The following is a 20,997-nucleotide window of genomic DNA, read 5'->3' on the forward strand; positions in this document are numbered from 1 at the left end:
AAGAGACATAAAATACACCAAGTTGAGTTTTCTGACTAAAGGAGAGTGGTTTGTTTCTCCAGCCACTGTAAATGCAGCCCTGTATGAGCCAAGAACCATCTCAAGGCTAAAAAGGACAAAGAGACTTGACTTCAACTTCTCTCTGACCCATAAGTTGGGTCAGACATTTTCCATAGAAATAACCCAAAGTGACCATTCTTGCTTTTCCCCCAAACCTAATTCAGGCCGCATGGCAAGGGCTTTCATGCCTTTCTTCCCTTCTTAAGTCAATAACAGATAAAGGAACATTTTATGGATGGAGTTGGGGTGAGTTTCCTTTTTCCTTCTATTTCTTTGGTCTCCAACAATTCCCCATAGATCCCCCTCAAGTAGCTTTGCCTCCATTTCTATGTCCTTTTCCATACTCTTTTGGACTTGATTTTATGGTGGAGCCAAATGAGTCTTCTGAAAATACACAACTTGTGAGTTGTGTGTACGACATTAAGAAATATACAACCTGGGAGGGGGTCATTGGGGCAAATCTAATTTGCAACCTCAGTGGATCTACAGATAAACTTTTAAGCTCTTGAAAACAGGCCATCAATACAGACCACTCTTGTGGCAGCGACAAATCAGGTCATGGCACCACCATGACTGGTTAGCGGGGAGTTGCTGAGGGTCTGAGCCACTGTGTTAACTCCAGGAGGCAAAAGGAGTGGGTACACACCACTCTGCTTCTTTCAGACCTTGGGGATGGAGAGTGCTTATGTGGAGAGGAACCCTGGAGAAGCCATCCTGTTGGATAACATTGTATTGTCCTTGCTCCCTCCCCACCCCAGGGAGCTTAAGGTTTGTTGAGCCACTCCCACAACAGTAAAACTGAGGCACACCCAATTCCATCAAGCACTAATAATCCTATGTTGCTTTTCTCTTTCCTTTATGTCATTTGCATGGTTTATTTAACAATGTCCTTTTTGTATAGACACAGGAAGACCGTTGATGTTATGCTATGTAACATGCGTGTTATTCGACTCCAAAATAATATTTACTCCTGGGCATCCACATTTACTTAAGTCTCAGTTGCCCTTAGTTCTTAGCACTGCAAGAGCAGGGTCCCGACAAGGGACTGGATGGACCCAGGGCAAGCTGTGAGCTACTTTGGCATGGAAGTAAGCCAGGCCAAGTGCCATAATACTGAACTATAAGTTAAGAGCATGGTCATGAACAAACTCTGTCATGACCCAACAAGAAGTAACTGAATAAGGACCTTGCTGGGGTTAGGTAAGACTAACCTGGCCTGAGGACTGTGGTCTGGAATATACAGCGAGATGTCCCCAGGAAGAGCCAACCTTTAAGCTTAATATATCTCTTCCTATGTCTATACAAAAAGAACACTGCTAAATAAACCATGCAAATGACATAAAGCAAAGAGAAAAACAATATAGGATTATTAGTGCCTGATAGAATTGGGTGTACCTCAGTTGCACTGTTGTGGGAGTGGCTCAATAAACCTTAAACTCCCTGGGGGAGAAGCAAGGACAACACAACGCGTTATCCAACACCATCCCATCTATGGTGTCCTCTCTCAGAGGACAGAGAGTAAGTCGAGCCCTGAAAAGATCCAAGTCTTAACTCTGGGCCACTGATGTCCAAAGTGGCCAACTCAAAGAAGCCACGGCATGGAAGGGCTGGGGTTTGGGGAGGTGGGGTCACTGGGAGAGGTCCTGCTCTCTCCTGTCTTGCAGGTCACCCAAGTGAGAACCCAAGAACCAGCGAGACTAACACTGACCTCCTTAGCTAATGTGCTCCCATTATCTGTGTGAATAAGGTTAGCTCTTGGGAGCCTTCTTTTGCTTTTTGGGTCACACCAGGCGATGCACAGGGGTTACTCCTGGCTCTGCACTCAGGAATTACCCCTGGTGGTGCTCAGGGGACCATATGAGATTCTGGAAATCGAACCTGGGTCGGCCGCGTGCAGGGCCCTACATGCTGTGCTATTGCTCCAGCCCCCTTGGGAGCCTTCTTATTGGGGTTTTCTGCAACAGTTGGGAAGCTTCTTGTTGGGGTTTTCTGCAACCATTGCATTTATCTTGATGCAGGCAGCTTTCTAAATGAGGCATATTGGCCTTCTGCTTTGAAATCACCCTAGAGGGTGATTGGATAAGGAGGGAAGATTCCAGGGGAACGTAAAGCCAAGGCCCTGGGGACTTGGGCCTGGGAATCAGCAGAGTGATACCGTCTTGGGTGATGCATGTACTTGTACACACAAATTTGAGAGCCAGGGGAATTCCCAGGAGGAAACTAACTGTCTCGATCCAGTGGGGCCGGGAGCTTTCTCACTGAGAGAGCCGAGACCCAGCAGGAGCAGCTTCCTCTCCGGCCAGCAGCCAGGCGGAGAGCAGCCCGGAAGGGGGCACCTACCGAACACGGTCAGGCTCAGCAGAAGGTTCTTCCCCAGCTTGTCGCAGACACGCAGCCCCAGGTGCCGCTGCTTGGGCTCCTCCGAGCTGAGGTGGCTGTCATGCATCCGCACTTCCACCTGCTTGGGCATGTTGGCACTGGAACAGAATTGGAGACAGAGATGAGAGCCTGCTGGATAATTTGAGGGGCCCAGAGAGGAGGAAGCCAAGAGACTCGCCCAGAAAAAAGCAGGGAGTGCAGAGCATAGGCAAAGAAGGTGAAAATCCAGAATAGCTTGAAGATTCCTGCAGCTAAGTTCTCCTGTATGGAAGCAGGACACAGGGACACACGGGAACCCCCTGAGCCAGGTGCCTTTATCCTTTGTACGTTCAACTCACTGGGCTAACAAAAGGCTCACTGCGTCTTGCAGGGCCAGGAGCCCACCCCAAGGGATGGAGAGCACGCAGTGCATGAGTGAGGCTCTGAATTTTTTGTTCCTGCTGCTGGGGTGGGGGTGGGGGTGGGGGGTTGTTTCTTTGCATTTTGCATGTTTATTTACTGATTGACGTCTAAAGTGCTACAGGGGCCTCACCCTGTAGTTCTCAGACAGCCAGGTAGGCGGGTCAGTGCTAGGACCTGAGGATGCTGTGCAGTACCAGGGATTATCCACGCCACCCCAGCAGTTGTGTGGAGACCTCCAGGTTATACTCACGGATGCTCAGGAAGCATGCAATGCCAGGGATGGAACTGCTCCTCAATTTCATCCCTGGTACCATGAGGTCCTGCTCCAGACACCACCGGGGTGGCCTTGGCAACCCCCAGCATGGCCAGTGTAAGCAGCACTGAGCTGCCAGACCTGCTTGAGTACTGTTAGGAGTGGCTGCCAGGCCTGCTCCAGTTTTTAGCATGAGCCAGAGCCCTAGCACTACACACTACACAGCCTCCACAGTCCCCCTGGGTACTGCCCGTGTGGCCCTGGTGATGCCAGGAGGGGGCGGGGGCGGCTGGTGGCTTGGGTTCCTTGAGCACCACTGGGCAGAGCCCACTTATAAGAAATAAATAATTTTAAAACAAAACGCACAATGGCAAGGTTTTCCCAAGAGTTTCCCAATGTGCTAACTCTCAAATTTTGGAGTCAAGCTTTCCCACGCCATTTCTTTTTTTTTTTTGGTTGTTTTAGGTGGGGGCTGATAGGGCTTGCTACAAGCTCTGTTCTCAAGGATCACTCCTGGTGGGACTTGGTACATCATATGGAGTGTTGGGGATCAAACCCAAGGCCCTGTGGAAGAGAAATGCCCTACCTACTGTACCCTCACTCCAGCTCTTTCCACCCCATTTTTATAGTAACTGTGCAAGGTCAGAAGACTGAAAAAAAAAGTGGGGAGGACAGAAGAGATGTGGAACTGCACCCCCAAAACATACACAGTTGCACAAACTAATGTTACCTCAATAAGTAAAATAAATAGATTTAATGAAAAGACAGGAGCCTTCCAACCCAGATATCTCTGGCACGAAACCTGAGACCCTTCCTTCTTGTAACAAGAAAGGTGACTCTTTCCAGAACCTAAGAACAGGCGAGTCAAAGTGGTATCAGGCTCAGAAAAACAGCCTGCGCTGAAGCCTTCCCCATCTGGGGCAGAGAAAGGCCAGACTTGCTGCAAGTCCAAGCGTCAGTCTCCCCGGAGGAAGCCAAAGGTTTGCCTAGTCATAGTGTTTTCCAGTTCTAACCCCTCTAGTTTTCCCGAGGCTACACTTGATTATGGAGATCCTGATGAGCTGCCCGTGTGAGAGACACACGTCTTTAGGGCATGGCTGCTAGCTTCATCCACAGGAGGCAACCCCTTTCCAGATAAACCAGAGGAATCCAAGCCGACCACTGGATCCCTGGTGCAGGTCCAGATGTGTTCTGCTACCACCCCCCACCCTCCCTGTCTCTGGTGACTCAGCAGTCCCGCCCATAAGCCACCCCTGGCTGGCGCCAGATAATCTCGCCCTCGGCCTCCATCCGGATCGGATGGCATGTCCTTCTCACACTTGCCATAACCATGCCAGTGGTCCCCACACCAGGCTGTTTCATTCGGGGAGACCCAGAAGGGGGCAGTTAAGAGCCCTCCCCTCCCCAAAGGGACCCAGCCCCGGCAGTCAGAAACCTCCAGAACCCAAGCGCCGCCAACACTCACTGCCGCTAGCCACACGCTCGGGCTGAGCCTCACCCCCGAGTTAACCTATTCCTGGTCACTTCACACCACACACACCACCCATCTCCAAGATACCGAGCCACGTTTGATGGAGTAGGAGGCAACCAATCTTAGAGGGAATTTTCTTTTCCAGAAGGCTCAACTTCTAACAACATTTTTTTCATAAACAAAACAAAAACAATACAAAATATATTATTTCGGTTCTGCTTTGGGGAAGGGTTTGGGGTTCGGGATGGAAACACCCAAAATATGGTGGTGGGACAGTGTAATGGTGGTGGTATTGGTGTTTGGATGTTAAGTGTAACAAAATATTGTGAACTACTTTATAAAATAAAAAATATATATATATTTTTTAAAAAGATGTGTTCTGTATCTTTTTCTGGCCAGTAAGATTTCAGACTTGAACACAGGGATTGACATCTGGAGGCTTTATTTTTTTTTTAAACTTATAATACATATGTTAGTGCCTACCCTCAATCACCATCACATGACAGGATTAAAGATTTTTTTCTCCTAGAAAGATGGCTACAGTCTCTGAATAAATAACAGTTACATCCACAATAAGATGTTAGCTTTATCTAGATATCCTCATGGGATACTTGCAGATGAGTGGTTTGGAATCACTGGTTAGAGCAAATAACTTGTGTCTAAGAATGAGAGAAACTGAGCTTCAATTCCGGAGTCCCTCACTTGCTAGCTCTATGAAATATAGGGAAAAAAACTGTCGCATAGAAATGAACACTGGTAACATATGTTACTAACTATACCCTTTTATAATAGGCAGCTCAAGAGACTTGCTACCAAAATATTTAAAATGGGAAATAATGTTGCATGATTTAGTAAAATATGCAGATGAAAAATTAGTTCAAGTATATGAGCTTCTTAGTCTCCTCTTAATGACGTACTCCTCTTAGCTTACTCCTGTAGCTAGTTTACGGGCAACCTCTGATTTCTAACTCTATGGGTAGTTAGTGATCACTAAGTCTGAAAAAAATAGCACATGGCAGCCCCATCATGGTAGCCAGGAGTCTTTCTGTCTTTCTGATCAGGAAGGAACAGGTCTCTGTTCCTCACATCACCAAGCAAAACAGACAAAAATAGTTATTTTTACAACCCCAGAGGGGGCAATGAGCAAAACAATCTGTTTAACATGCATAGATCATATTTCTGTGTTTGCACTGGGATCTTTTTGTATTTTGAAACATCTCTCTAGGCAGTAATATGATGCTTGACACCAGGAAATGGCCCCCAAAGAATGGGAGTAGTATATGTTCTAAAATGGTGAGCATATTCCATTAGTCAGCTCTTGGCAAAATGCTCCACTCCCCTGGAAACCTTGCCTTGTACTTCATTTGAATCCTTCCTGCCATTGAAGTTAAGCATCAGGCACATGGTTGGCATTTAAGTGAGACTAAAAGTATTTAAAGCAAAAGGCCTTGGCAAGATTCATGAGATGTAATCAGAGTGTCAGGCATCAAACAGCCATGTCAAAGTAAAAACACACAAATATTAGGTTAATGTACACATACAGTCAAAGCAATGTGGGTAGATGCCTGTTGCCACACTTCTTAGTTGCACAAAACTGCTGCATGTTAAATGACTTGATCTGATTTTTAACTTATAACAAGATGTCTCTGAAGCTCTGATTCAAAACATCCATAACAAAGTGGCAGCATCAACATGTCATGAGCCCACAAATACTTCTTGAGGGAGAGAGGGGGCAAAAGGGGAGAGGGGAAGGAGAGATTTCTTACTTTTCCCTCTTAGAATTATACAAAGGTCCCAGGCATATAGCAGTTCCTGCATCCTGCATATACACAGTGAAAACCATCTGTAAGACAATGCAGGGTCTCCTGTTTTCATCTGGGATACATGAAATCCCCTAAGAATTCTTTGTCAAGATTCCACACAGGTAATCACCTCAGCATCCCTAAAAAAATCAAGCAACTGAAGCCAGCATTATTATAGAATATAGCACCGTATAATATTATACAACATTATATAGAGGTGTTCCTAAGCCCCCTATCTCTTCAAAAGAAAAGTTAGTTTATAAAATGAAATTGCATGCATAGACTGCTGTATAAATGCTGGTTATTAAGCGCACACAGTAACAACGGCAATAAGAGGGATAAGCGGTATTTGTGGAGTCTTCTGTGGCAGACACTATACTCAGCAGTGAGTCAGGTGTAATCTCTGCTTCTTAGGAGCTCTAAGCGGAAACAGAGAGCACATTGTGCCATCTGCGGCTGTTCACTGTGTAGGCTCTGATAGTTTTGCATGGGACACTGTAAAAAATGGCATGGAAAGTCAGCTAACTTTGGGGAAGGAAAGAGCTCAAGAAGAGCAACTAAGAGGAGCCAGAGAGGGAGACTGCAGCTGGCTGGGCACTTGCCTTGCATGCAGCTGAGCCAGGTTTAATCCCTGGCACCACATAGAAGCCCCACTAATGGGAGACAGCTCAAGAACAGAACCAGGAGAAAGCCCTGAGCATTGCTGGGTGTGGTCCAAAAACCAATAACCAAAATTTTAAAAAGAGGAGAAAAGAGAAAAGAGTACCCAAGAGCTAGCTTTTAATATTTTATTAAAATTATCACAACACCTAATTAGAGAGAGAGAACAAAAGGGAATACCCTGCCACAGTGGCAGGGTGGGGTGGGGGGAGATGGGATTGGGGGGGTGGGAGGAATGGTGGGTTTATTTGTGGTGGAGAATGGGCACTGGTGAAGGGATGGGTTCTTGAACTTTGTATGAGGGAAACATGAGCACGAAAATATATAAATCTGTAACTGTACCCTCACTGTGACTCACTAATGAATAAATTTTAAAAATTATCTTGATGTGTGTTTGGTTTAACAATACTATATAACTTTCTATGCAGCCGAAAGATCTGGCTCTTAAGGAATGGGCTGAATTTAAATGTCTACATGCACCAGTATGTACAAACCTTAGGAGAATGGTGCTAAGATCCGTAACAGGTCATGCCCACTACTTGATTAATGTTTGCTCAAAGAAATTAGGGATGGGGGTGAGGAAGTGGTTTTATTTTTTTTATTTTTATTTTTTTGCTTTTGGGGTCACACCCAGTGATGCATAGGAGTCACTCCTGGCTCTGCACTCAAGAATAACCCCTGGCGGTGCTCGGGGGACCATATGGGATGCTGGAAATCAAACCTGGGTCAGCTGCATGCAAGGCAAACACTCTACCCGATGTGCTATTGCTCCAGCCCCGAAAGTGGTTTTAAAGGACACTGCTCTCCTGAAAACAGACCCCTCTACATCTACAGATAGAGGAGATCTGCTTTGGCAAGTTTCTTACCACTCTAAAATTTATTCTATAATTTTTTTATATTTCAAAACCCATACTGTTGTAGGTGCTGAAGACTTGACAGGGAAAAAAAGCACAGTCCTCACTCTTGTTGGGGTGGGCATGTTAGTAAAAAAATAAATCACTCTATCACTGTCATCCCGTTGCTCATCAATTTGCTCAAGCAGGCACCAGTAACTTTATTGTGAGACTTGTTACTGTTTTTGGCATATCGAATACGCCACAGGTAGCTTGCCAGGCTCTGCCGTGTGGGCGGGATACTCTCGGTAGCTTGCCGGGCTCTCAGAGAGGGACAGAGGAATCGGACCCAGATCAGCCGCGTGCAAGGCAAATGCCCTATCTGCCGTGCAAAATATTTCAAATGGCATCCCACACAGGAGGAGAGGATCCAGGAATGGGTAGGGCTGGTTGGCATCTGCTGGACAGAGGAACATGTGGCTGCACTTCTGTGATAAAGAGGCATTTGAACAAAAACCTGGAAAAATCTCTGCAGCCTGCCTCATGGTCAGTCCATACATGGAGTACATGCCATTTGGAAATCTGTATGTCAAAACGAGAGCCAAAAGCTTTTCCACAAGAGGCACCTCCTGGGGGTCCACAGTTAGTTCTCAGCCCAGCCACTGATCCAAATGAAAATCAAAGCAGTAATCCTGCATGCCTTTATCACAGTAAGTATGCTAGGGTTTCAACATCTGGCCCGGCTCCTAGGGAAGAAATGATTACCAAAGAGAGGTGAGTAGGATACGGCCAACAGGCCTGAGGTCACAGTGGCCTGTGGGATTGCTTCGCAGTAATGAAGAGAAGGTTTGGATGAACCGGTCTGGATGAACACACGTGTTCAAGAGTGCACAGTTATTCTCTGAATTGTGCTACTATCCTCTGAACCTGTGCTCGGGCCAACAGGACCAAGGTAAGGAATCTGAAAGTCTAGGTGTCACTTAGATAATCCAAATACATAAGTTTGATGCTGCTCCTCTCTCCTTCTACTTTGCCACTTGGAGGAAGGATTTAGTAATGCCGTTTCCTTATGTGGAAGATTTTTTTGGAAGTCCCTCTGTGACATCTCTCTCCACTGCCCAATAAAGAAAGGCCATGTCATCAGCAGGCCAGCTGTTCCGATCATTAATACTTTAACAATGAGCCCATAATTTCCTTTATTCCTAACTCCTCCGTTGAATTATTTAAACAGCTGCCACAGTCCTTTCTCACGCAAATCCACGTGAATCCTGTTTCAACGGCAAACTCAGCATATTGTGCGAAGCGTCCGTTGTGACTCAGAAGGGAACACGTAATGGGCCTGGTGCTAAGTCTTAAACTATTCTCAGAACCTGCTTTTCATTAGCATTCGATTTCCCTCTCTCTGCCAAGAGCCTCTAATAATAGACTCATTAGTTGTGGTGCTGGATCCAGATTTCCTGCCCATACACTACGGTATCGCCTTATCTGGCACCAGGCTTTTTTTTCCCCTTTCTTCACTGGTTTAAGAAGGTGGTAATAGAATATTCCTCAACACACCTAGAAGCTGCTGATGTGTTTTTTTTTTTTCCCCTGGAGGATGTGAGGCCTGCAACAAGCAACACCTACCTGGTGGTGGCTCTCTGTTGCCAAAATCCAAACGGTGAGGATGAGAGGAGATGGATCAAGGGGAACAGTACCCAAAATTGCCCTAATAGGTGAAACTGGGTTGTGGAAGACATTACCAGTCACCAGTGGATTTTGCCATCCTCTTCCCAAGTGGAAACTTAAAAAGAGACAAAGGCAGATAAATTTGGTTTAAACAAGGCTCTTTATTCTCTATGTGCAATCATAAAGGGAGGTTCCAGCCTAGAGAAGCTGCTCAAATTATAAAGGGAGATCATAGCCTAGAGAAGGTTCATTCCAAGAAGGTTGGGGGGGTGCCTCTTCTAGGGGCTCTAGGGTTCTGGGTTCCTGCCTTGCAGAAACATCATCCTTGTAGGAAAAGGAGAATCTCCTATGGCTTATGCATTCTGTGGTTTCAGACCTACACATAACTGCAGGTGTTATTAGTGTCTTAATTCTCCTCCCACGGGGTGGATGGTTATAATGAAACCTGGGTATATTACAATAGAGCCCATGTCCAGGCTCAAAGTTGCCCTTTGGGTGAGGAAAAAAATGGTGTTACAGTTTGGCCTTTCCTAATACGCTTCCTGTCAACTGGACAACCCATCTAGTCAGCAGCTAACAGGTGCTTGGAAGCTTTTAATAGCATCTGTGTTGCTATTAGACAGCAATATTGCCAATCATTAAGGATATTGGAGAGGGGAGAGATGAGTAAGATTCCCTGGGTGGCAGTTGGGATTTTTTGAAAAGAAAGGCTGAAATACCTTGTGGTGTCAGCTCTGAGCACTTAGCACCACAATGCTGGGATAGATTTGCTGGGTCCCATAAAACCCTGTTAAACCATATCAGAACTGTTCGTTGACTAAGAAGCTAGAGTCAGAATCTCTGTCAGAGAGCCACTGAGGAAACAAACAGCTCCACAACCTTCAACATCTCCTATTGAGTTTTGGCCATAGAATTCATTTCTTCCATCACAAAGACATGCCACTGTATCACTATCATCCCGTTGTTCATTGATTTGCTCGAGTGGGAGCCAGTAACATCTCCATTCATCCCTATCATGTGCTAGTGTAGCCCAATGGCATATTGAAAGATCTTTCAAGGTCAGGGGAATGAGGACTGTCATTTGTTACTGTTTCTGGCATATTGAGTACGCCATGGGTAGCTTGCCAGGCTCTGTCGTGCGGGTGAAATATTCTCGGTAGCCTGCTGGGCTCTCTGAGAGGGACAAAGGCTTTTGGGGCGGCCTCTAATTGCCTTTACAGGTGTTCCCAATCTATTGAATGTAAGCTTTTGGTCGACTGGCATGTTGTAACGATCTGCACACTGACAGACACGCACCTGCCTGCATCTCTGGGCAGCACCTGGGACTTCTACTGCCTCAGGTTGATCTCCTTGAGGTTGATGGAGTGCGCCCAGAGGTTGTTGAGCAGCTGGCCGAACAGGCCCCTATCACGGAGGGTCTGTGCCAGGTCGAAGACCTGCACCGAGTCCCAAGTCACCTGGTGGTTGGCTGACCGCACGCTACAGTGGATGAACCACTGCACGCACTGCCACCACTTCTATGTCCTACAGCACTGCGACTCGGCCCAGCCAGAGCAGGTGGTGACACTGCAGCCACCACCGAAATTTCTCCATGCCCCGCCAATGCCATTTTGTCTGAATTTTGCAAAATAGCCAGCAATGTTCATCAGGAATCACGTGTAGAGTTCCAGCAGGGGTCACGCGAAGAGTTCCATGCCTGGTGTGCTGAGCTGCGCATTGTCTAAGGCGAGGTGGCCCGGATCCCCCCACACACACACTCCTTCGGCCCCTCCCCAAGGGAGGCTGTGTGCCAGAGTGGTGCCAGGTGGTGCTTCGGCCCCCATTGTCCTTCTCGAGTGGTCGCACGTCAGCGGCCCGATGCTGGTTGTGTCTGCCCATGGGTCTCGTCGTGCCTCTGGAGCGACCCTCTCCCCCCCACCAAAGACATATATACTATGGAAAAAGATCCTGCCAGTGAATTCCAGACTTCTCATATGAAATACCTTTTCTATAATCTTCCTTGAACTTCAAGATCTTGGCTAAGCGGCATGAACTATAGTTATCCCTAGTCACAATGGGAATGAAACTGGAAGCCAGGAAGACTCGAGGATAAAACATGTGTGAACTTATATGCTTGAACAGATAGGCAGAAGAGTAAACCTGAAATAAGAATGAGTCTTTGGTAGGGGGGAGAGGGTTGCTCCAGAGGCAGAAGGCAAATCAATGCCCACAGTTATGTGCTAAGTTTTACCACCATCTTTCCCTGGACTGTCTGCCACAAAAGAATGATTTATATGAAGAATGATTTATACACTTATACAACTAAAGTTACATTAGGGGTCAAATTCAATGTATGCTGTAAAAACAGGAAAGCATTTAAATTCCCATCTGTCCTTCAGTCTAGACTTACGAAATGGACAGGTCAATGACATGAGGACATAGACAGGTGAGTCAGCATTGGGACCTACTAGCTGCCAGTTCACTACTAAATTTTAAGCAGCTGCCTATGTCATTTACAGTCAACTCCTGTGGAATTGGAGAGATTCACAGGATCTCTCAAGATGAAAAATAGAGGGGGTCTTTTATCCACCTCATTTCCCAGGCCAAAGGGCCCAAGCTAGCAAACGACATAAAATAGAAGCCAGTTGGGGTCTTCAATAAACTAATAGGGAGAAGGAAGACTTAGTAAGAGACAAAATTCTGAAGATAGATAACAATAGCATTCATTTTGCCCAGAATGTGAAGTTAAAGCACCAGCTCTGATTAGCAGTCACCAGGAGGCAACTTGATAGAATATAATTACATAATTACTTGGTTATTGGATCCTTGGCTAAATCTTTCCTTCCAGCTGTAGCTGAGACAAGACATTTAATCTCTGGGATAATAACACGCAACTCACTGGGTCACTAGAGAGCTTCGATGTGATATTACTTATGAAATAAAGCCTGGTGGTATTTAGCATATAATTGATACTCAACTTTAGTTTCTGTGCTTTGTCTTAAATGCAAAAATTAATGCAAAATGAACACTCAGTCTATTTACAGTCAACTTTTAGTAAACCACTTTGGAACAAATGGAACTTACGCTTTACATACAAATGAAGTCCTGGAAGAGAGACAGCCTAGGAACTCTCTCTCTTCCAGGGCCCTAGGAAGGGTCCACTGCTGTAAGTTGTCATATTTTGCCATGATTGGACAACCTTAGCAGCTTTAAGTGTTCAACCTCTGGATATTTGTTAAGTCCTCCTAAGGTAGAGATGAAGGCCAGCTTTGACTCTATGAGTCTACCCATTTTCAGAAAGGCTCACCACCCAAAAAGAAATTACAGCACCAAGCAATAATGGACTTCCAGGCCCAGGGGGAGATTATGGGGTGGGGTGTTTGATCATCCCAAATTAGACATATCTTCTAAAAATAAAAAATTACACTATGGCCAGCCCATTCCCCAGAGGCATGTCCATTCTGAAATCTGAAATTCCTCTGTGTTCTCTGTGTCTTTCTTTGTTTCCTTGCAGGGGACTTAGATTTAAGCCAGAAATCCATTCCCCAACACCACAACATGAAATAGATTCAAAGATCTCTATCTAAGAACACAATTTGTTGGAGGGAACTCTTTGATAAGGATTCTGGCCAGAACCACATCCAGAAGCCAAAGACAAGGAGGGTGTTAGGACATTTCATATAAACTTTTACCAACTATACATACCATACGGTCCTGGGCCAACTCCCAAGTCATCTGTGTTTAAAACTCTGTGACCTAAACAGGATTTCTTAAATGCCAGCAATTTTCTTTTCTATTTTCTTTACAATCTGGATGCCAGCTTCACATGTGTGTTCAATTTGAGCAAAGTAATCAAGGCTAGCCTCTTAAAATTTGTGTATGTGTGTATGTGTGTTTATTCTATATGCCTGGTAGACTTGAAGAAAAACTTGAAGACAACAGATGATTAACAGGCACATTTATTTCTTCATTATTTGGTTTTGGGGCCACAACCAACAGTGCTTAGGGCTTACTCCTGGTTCTGTACCTAGGATCACTCTGGGGACTATACTGTGTGCCAGGAATCGATTCTGGGTTGGACATATGCAAGGCTAGCTCCCTGACCACTGTACTATCTTCCTGGCACAAATAGGCACATTTTGGAGAAAAGTGTATCATCACTAATTATCAGAGAAAGGTACATTAAAGGGACAATGACATATCCCCTCACACCAATGAGAATGGTATGTATCCAAAAGGTTAGAAACAGTAAACAGTGGCAAGGATGTGGATAATTACATAAACCAAACCAATAAATAAATAAATAAATAAATAAATAAATAAATAAACCTAGTTTACTGACAGAATGTAGACTTGCTCAACCTCTATGAAAAACAGCAGAGATTTCTCAAAAAATGAAAAAAAGAAGTTCCATATAAGCCAGCAATTCTACCCTTGGGCATCTGTCGCAAGAACACAAAAAGAACTAATTCATAAAATATATGCACAATTATGTCCACCACAGCACTATTTGCAACAGTCAAGATGTGAAATAATCTAGATACCCACCAACAGAAGTGGAAACAGAAGATGTGGTCTATATACACACTGCCATACTACTCAGCTATAAGAAATATGAAAGTTTGCCTTTTGCTACAATGTAGATGGAACTCAATGATGTATGCTAAGTAAATCACTGTCACTGTCATCCCGTTGTTCATCAATTTGCTCGAGCGGGTACCAGTAACATCTCCATTGTGAGACTTGTTGTTACTGTTTTTGGCATATCAAATACACCACGGGCAGCTTGCCAGGCTCTGCCATAAGCTAAGTAAATAGGATGAAGAAAGACAAATAGCAAATCACCTCACTTAGAAGTGGGATATAAAGACATAAATCCTTATACTATAAACAAGTCCATATACTATAAGCACAAAGCTGAAGTTATCAAATTGGTAGTGGGGTACAGGGAAGGGAGTGGAAAAAAAATCTGGCTGAAAAAAATTCAGAGTTGGATTCACTACTAGAAACCAAAATACCCATCTGGCGATAGTTGAAAATGCCTCCCTTATCTTTCCCTAAAGGATCGGAGGATGGAAAGCTTGATCTGAAATCTTTATTCGTAGTCACATCCAAAGTGTATCCCAGGGGATCGGCCCCTGAGTAAAATTTGTTGATTGTCCTGGCAGTTACAGCCCAAAATACACCCTGCCTTTTTTTTTTTTTTTTTTAAAGTGCTTCCTTTTCTCTTTTTGTCTAAATACCCTTCTTGGAACCATGAAAACAAGCTGGTTGCTTTGAGGATACAAGACCATCGTCTTCCAACCTGCTGGCTGTGTTGTCAACATAAAGTTCTTTATTCATCCAGTCTTTGAGTGTCTCTTTTGGTTGGCCCTGAGCAGCAGTGGACCTGACCTCCATGGTGACAGAAGAGTCCTACGGACAGCGGGAGAGGAATGATGACACTTCCTCTGGTCGTGGTGGTGGTACAGTGTAGTAACTCTGTACCCTGATGATTTACACTGCAGCAAGAGCTGAGATTTGAGTCAGTTGGTTCTGACATCAGAATTAAACCTAAGTTTATCCTCTGCCTTTGAGCCGAGGGCTCTCTGGGTTCACTCTTTCTAGGGGCATGTGCTGAGAGACAGCATCATGAAACCTGCATCCCTAGCAGGGCAGCTGCCACTTCGGAACCACACATCCTAGCCCCTGCAAGTGAAGCATGCAGCATACTGCAGGTGAGGGAGCCACAGAGTGTGTGCCCCTGCTTTAAACCATCTGTGCTACTGATGGCATCAGTCTTAAAGAAAGGAAGCTGGGGCTGGAGTGACAGCATAGCGGGTAGGGCGTTTGCCTTGCACGCGGCCGACCCGGGTTCAAATCCCAGCATCCCATATGGTTCCCTGAGCACCGCCAGGGGTAATTCCTGAGTGCAGAGCCAGGAGTAACCCCTGTGCATCACCAGGTGTGACCCAAAAAAACCAAAAAAAAATAAAAATAAAATAAAGAAAGGAAGCTGAACGCAAATGTAAAACCCAGCAAGCTCTTCTGTGCCGGGACAGTTTGCAATGTTAAAAATGTATCCCTTATCAATACCCTGCCACAGAAGCAGGGTGGGGTCAGGGGGAGATGGAATTGGGGGGTGGGAGGGATACTGGGTTTATTGGTGGTGGAGAATGGGCACTGGTGGAGAGATGTGTTTGTAAACATCGTATGAGGGAAAAACAAGCTCGAAAATGTGTAAATCTGTATCTGTACCTTCATGGTGATTCACTAATTAAAGAACAAAATTAAAATAAATAAATAAATAAATAAATAGAAAAAATGTATTCCTTATCTAAATTAAGGCACTCAAAATTCCTAAACAGAAAATTTTGTGTACATTTTCAGATACAATAAGGTGTGGTTAAGTGGAACCCTAGTTCGTGTGAGCCAAAGCTGCCCTTTTCTAAAACCAAGGTCCTATTTTCTTGTGTAACAGCTTTGTCTGGTTCTACATGGTGAGATGGTGGCCGAGGTCCTGGGTCCATCCTCTTCCAACCTACCTACTTACTGCTGAATAAAGAAAGCCCTTTGTCAACCCATCATCATATCTTTGGTTGGCTCTCCGAAGTGAACAGACCTTTGAGGTTTCTCTGACATCATCTTCAGCTATTCCCTCCTGGGCAAATCACATGTGCTTACCCAACTCCTCCCACAGGTACCCACCACAGGCACCCACAGTACACAGGGGTCACTGTGTTGGGGTGGGGGGGATGCAGCCAGCAGAGGGCACTCAGCCTGAATGAAATAACCACAGGCTCTCTCCAACCTGATTCTCCACCAGAACTTCCCAACTTTAGATACTCAAATAATAACCAAGAAAAGGAGATAATGATGATGACTTTACAGATCAATTATGAAGGATCAGCAGAGAGCACATATTCAAAATTGACTTTGCGGGGCTTGAGCAATAGCACAGCAGGCAGGGCATTTGCCTTGCACGAGGCCGACCCAGGTTCGATTCCCAGCATCCCATATGGTCCCCTGAGTGAACCGCCAGGAGTGATTCCTGAGTGCACCAGAGCCAGGAATAACCCCTGTGCATCGCCAGGTGTGACCCAAAAAGCAAAAAAATAAATAAACAAAAATAAAAAGCATTAAGGAAAAAACAAAATTGACTTTGCTTAGGCACTTTCCTAAGTGAGTTACGTGTATAAACTCTTTTACTTCTCATAATAATCAAATGACATAGATACTATTATTAACAGCCTTTACTAAAGGTGCCAACTGAGGCATGTAATAGTTCACTGATTTTCTCAGTGTCACACAGCAGGTGGAAGAGTTTCAATTTGAACTCAGGTAGTCTTAAACATGGAAAAAGAGGTCAACCCTCTCTCTTAAGTCCTGAAAATTTTGCTCTTTACATTGGATAATTTCTGCAATAAACATTGACACTAAACATCTGGTCAAAAGATGTTTTGCTTTTGTGTTAAGGTAGAAAAGTCCAAGGAAAGATTAATACTGAGTCCAAACCGGAGTTGATGCAAAAGCCATAGCCAATTCTCACAGGATCCTAGATTTGCAGAATGGAGAAACTTCCAGATCCCTTCAAACTCTGGAGAAATGATTATCTTTACCACAGGTCCCAAATCTGTCTTTGGATCATTTGTTTAAAGCACAGAGCTCAAAAACATATGTCCACACAAATGTGGACATTTATATCACTTGTGTTATACTTGTGCCAAAACCTGGAAACAACTAAGATGCCCTTCAGCAGGAAGAATAGATCGATAAACTGAAGTTCATCCAAATAACAGATTATTTATCACTTCAAAAAAAAGTGCTATCAAACCACGAAAATAGAAGGAGAAAACTTCAGCATACTGACTCAGTGAAAAGCCAATCTGCTAAAACTGTCACTATCACTGTCATCCCATTGCTCATCGATTTGCTTGACTGGGCACCAGTAACATCTCCATTGTGAGACTTGTTACTGTTTTTGGCATATTGAATACGCCACGGATAGCTTGCCAAGCTCTGCCATGCAGGCGAGATACTCTCCGTAGCTTGCTGGGTCTCTGAGAGGGGTGGAGGAACGGCTAAAACTAAATATTATAATAACTCCAACTGCAGAACATTCTGGAAAAAGCAAAATGATGAAAACAGTAAAAAGATGAGTGGTTATCACAGTGGGTGGGGAAGATAAATACATGCAATACAGAGATTTGTATGAACATGAAATTATACTGTATACTATGATAATGATCAACACATGTCATTAGACATTATCCCATATGAATCCCAAACCCATATAATATACCACGTATAATTCACCACACAGGAGTGAATCATAATTTAAACGATGGCACTTGTTTAACAGGATTGTCAATAAGTGAAGTACTCTGGCAGGGGATGTTGGGCAGGGTGTGGCGTACATGTATGACGGACAGAGGTACATAGGAGATCACTGCACCCACCACTCAACTTTGCTGTGAACATAGAACTTCTCTTAAACAAGAAAAGTAAATCTATTTTAAAAGATATGAATCTCTAAGCCCCATTTCTCAGAATTGCAATTTAACAGGACCACCTGTTAAATTGGGGCTGAAAACTCTGAACTTTTCCAAAAGCACCGTGGAACTCTGTAGCAGTCCGTCAAAGTGCCAAGGTGAAGTCAATGCCTGAACAGCTGCAGTGAAGGGGAAATATCTATGCTGCGTGTCATGTCTAACACTCTTCTCATTGCACAGCTGTGATTATAGAAAGCTCTTGTTTTGTAGTGAGCCTAAATCATGTTTCTCAGCTCCACTGATTATTTATCTATCCCAGAGACTCACTTAATAATAATGATAACTACCATCAGGAGGCTTTGCACTATCTCGCTGACACCTTATTACCTAATTACATAAGGCTGGAGTATGGCTAAGCTGAGATTGGAGCCCAGCTCTCCCCGGGCAAGGCACGTGCCCATGTGAAGCACTACACAGCAATTAAGCAGGAAGCCAGACTTTCTCATTCACCAAGCCAGTCAAACCCATGATGCTAGTTCTCTCTGCCAATGTTCTCTTTGCCTCATGATACTGGTTACAGCACCCAAAAGCTCCTCACATCCATTGTGCCTTCAGACTGGACACAGCCCTCCTGGTGGAGTGTGACCACATACCTGCCCCTAAAGAAAGTCCAGAGCCGGTTTTCTAGCCCTCACTTTCCACCCCAGTAGAAACTCAATGTAGAAGCTCAATCTTTGGCCCTGAAGTTGAACAACGTAAAGATGGAGTTAGGTTGCACACTTAAAGAAGTGATTGGGAAGTATTAGAGTAAACAGGGGTCATTCACTAATTTTTAAAAATTATTATGGGCTGCAGCGATAGCACAGCGGTTGGGCGTTTGCCTGTCACGTGGCCCACCCGAGTTCGATTCCTCTGCCCCTCTCGGAGAGCCCAGCAAGCTACCAAGAGTATTGAGCCTGCGCGGCAGAGCCTGGCAAGTTACCCGTGCGTATTGGATATGCCAAAAATAGTAACAATATGTCTCTCAATGAGAGACGTTACTGGTGCCCTCTCGAACAAATCAATGAGCAACGGGATGACAGTGACAGTGATTATTATGGGGGGCTGGAGCAATAGCACAGTGGGTAGGGCGTTTGCCTTGTACGTGGCCGACCCAGGTTCGATTTCCAGCATCCCATATGGTCCCCCGAGCACCGCCAAGAGTAATTCCTGAGTACATGAGCCAGGAGTAAGCCCTGTGCATCGCCGGGTGTGACCCAAAAAGCAATATATATATACATGTATATATATATGTATATATATATATATAAATCATGAAGCGGCAACATAATATCTTCTTCCCCAGCGTCCAAGTCCTAAACCCCTGGAATGTGTGACTATGTCAGATGGTATGGCAAAAGTGAATCCCAGTTGAAAATGCAATTAAGGTTACTAAGTAATTTGGCCTTGTGATGATTCAGGAGAAAGTCATTAATGTAGACCAGTGTAATCATAAGGATCTATGTAAATGAAATAGAGGGGTGGGAGAGAAAACTGGGGAAACGGGGAAACAGAGGAATGGGAAAGACTCAGCCTAACATTGCTGACTTTTGGAGATAGAGAAAAGCACCAAAGCCAAAAAAAAAAAAAAAAAAGTGGATGTCTTCTTAAAGCTGGCACAGGCTAGGAAATAAGCTCATCTTTAGGGCCCTCTGGAGAGGAATGCAACATGTTGACTCAACTCCTCGATTTTAGCCTAGAGAGAACTACATGAAACTTCTGACCTCTAGGAATATGAGAAATTAATTTGTGTTGTTTTGAAATTCTCAATTCATAGCAATTAGTTACAGCAAACAGGAAATGAACGCAGTGCCAGAACGAAGGCTTAGGTTAAGGTTCTGAGATCTCTACTCGGAGGTTTGCCACATGTCTGAGAGCAACAAGACAAACACTGCCAATTCCTTATCAAGACTCATTCCTCTCCGTCTAGAGTCCTGTACATAGGAAGATGCCCCCACAAACACTGGCTCCTCTTCCTCCTCTTCTGAGATATAGGGAGAATGCAGCTCTGGGCTACTTTCCTTCTTCCAACTAGGGAGGTGCTAGATAGAGTAGAAAGCATCATCTTTTACTCAGTCAACCATGTGTTCCAAGGCCAATCAGCACCTAGTTTCTAAAAGGCCCCATCACCCACGGAAGTATTTCAGGACCTCCCAGAAGGTTAATTTGTTTGTTTGTTTTTTCTAACTTTGCAGCCTTCTGAGTCATAAAATTGGTGGCTTTTGACCAACTACATATCCTGTTTCTGCTAATCCCCAGTTGAATGAACTGACCTCCCATCCCTTATGCTCATTTGGTATATGCTCATTCTACAAATGATAAACCTGGCCATCCGATGACTTTGCTGGATTCTCATCTCATCAGGAAAATTCCTTATTAGGGGAAAAACCTACATTCCTCTTTCTGGTTGTGTATTTACACAGGTTGGCTCACAGTGTTTTATGCAGACACTGTGCAGTTCCCAAGTGGACTACATCCTTTTCATTTCCCCTTTTTACAGAGACAGGTGAGATCCATGGTACACGAGACTTGCTTTACTTCTCACTTTAGAACTTGAGTACTAACAACCTCTTTGATGTTGCTTTTCTTTTTGAGCAATCTGTTCCTGAGCTCCCCCAGTTACAGTGCATGCCCAAAGCTCCTGCCCCTCACACTTCACCATGTGCATATTGTTTCCTTCCTATCTGATTGCCTTTCTACTAGCCTTGAAAATTGTAAGGGAAGAGACTCCTTCTTACCTCAGATACAGTCCTACTTGTTTCTCAACAAGAATCTATGGAAAGAGAATGATTTAAAGAAACTAAAATTACCCAAGTCTACAGAATCTGAGAGGTGCCATTGGTAGAATTTGGCAGGAGACTTCCCAGCTCAGGCATTGGGTAAGAGATTCCTCCAAATGGATAGGAAATTGGAGAGGAGCCTAGATAAAGCAAGAAGAAAAAAAGAGAAGATATATAACAGTCCCTAGCCTGACATTTAC

The 20,997-nt window shown here is 44.5% G+C and overlaps 1 protein-coding gene across 2 annotated transcripts in view; it reads right to left on the minus strand.

Moving 5' to 3' along the window:
* SLC1A2 (solute carrier family 1 member 2) overlaps window positions 1–20,997 on the minus strand; it is a 176,179-nt gene that overhangs the window by 62,366 nt on the left and 92,816 nt on the right. For both annotated transcript variants that reach the window (XM_004607905.3, XM_055141955.1), the window contains exon 2: window positions 2,401–2,537. In XM_004607905.3, coding sequence (XP_004607962.1) covers window positions 2,401–2,537 — 137 coding nt within the window. The remainder of the gene's footprint in view (window positions 1–2,400; window positions 2,538–20,997) is intronic.

This window comes from Sorex araneus, chromosome 6, assembly GCF_027595985.1.
Source record: "Sorex araneus isolate mSorAra2 chromosome 6, mSorAra2.pri, whole genome shotgun sequence".
Taxonomy (NCBI): Eukaryota; Metazoa; Chordata; class Mammalia; order Eulipotyphla; family Soricidae; genus Sorex; species Sorex araneus.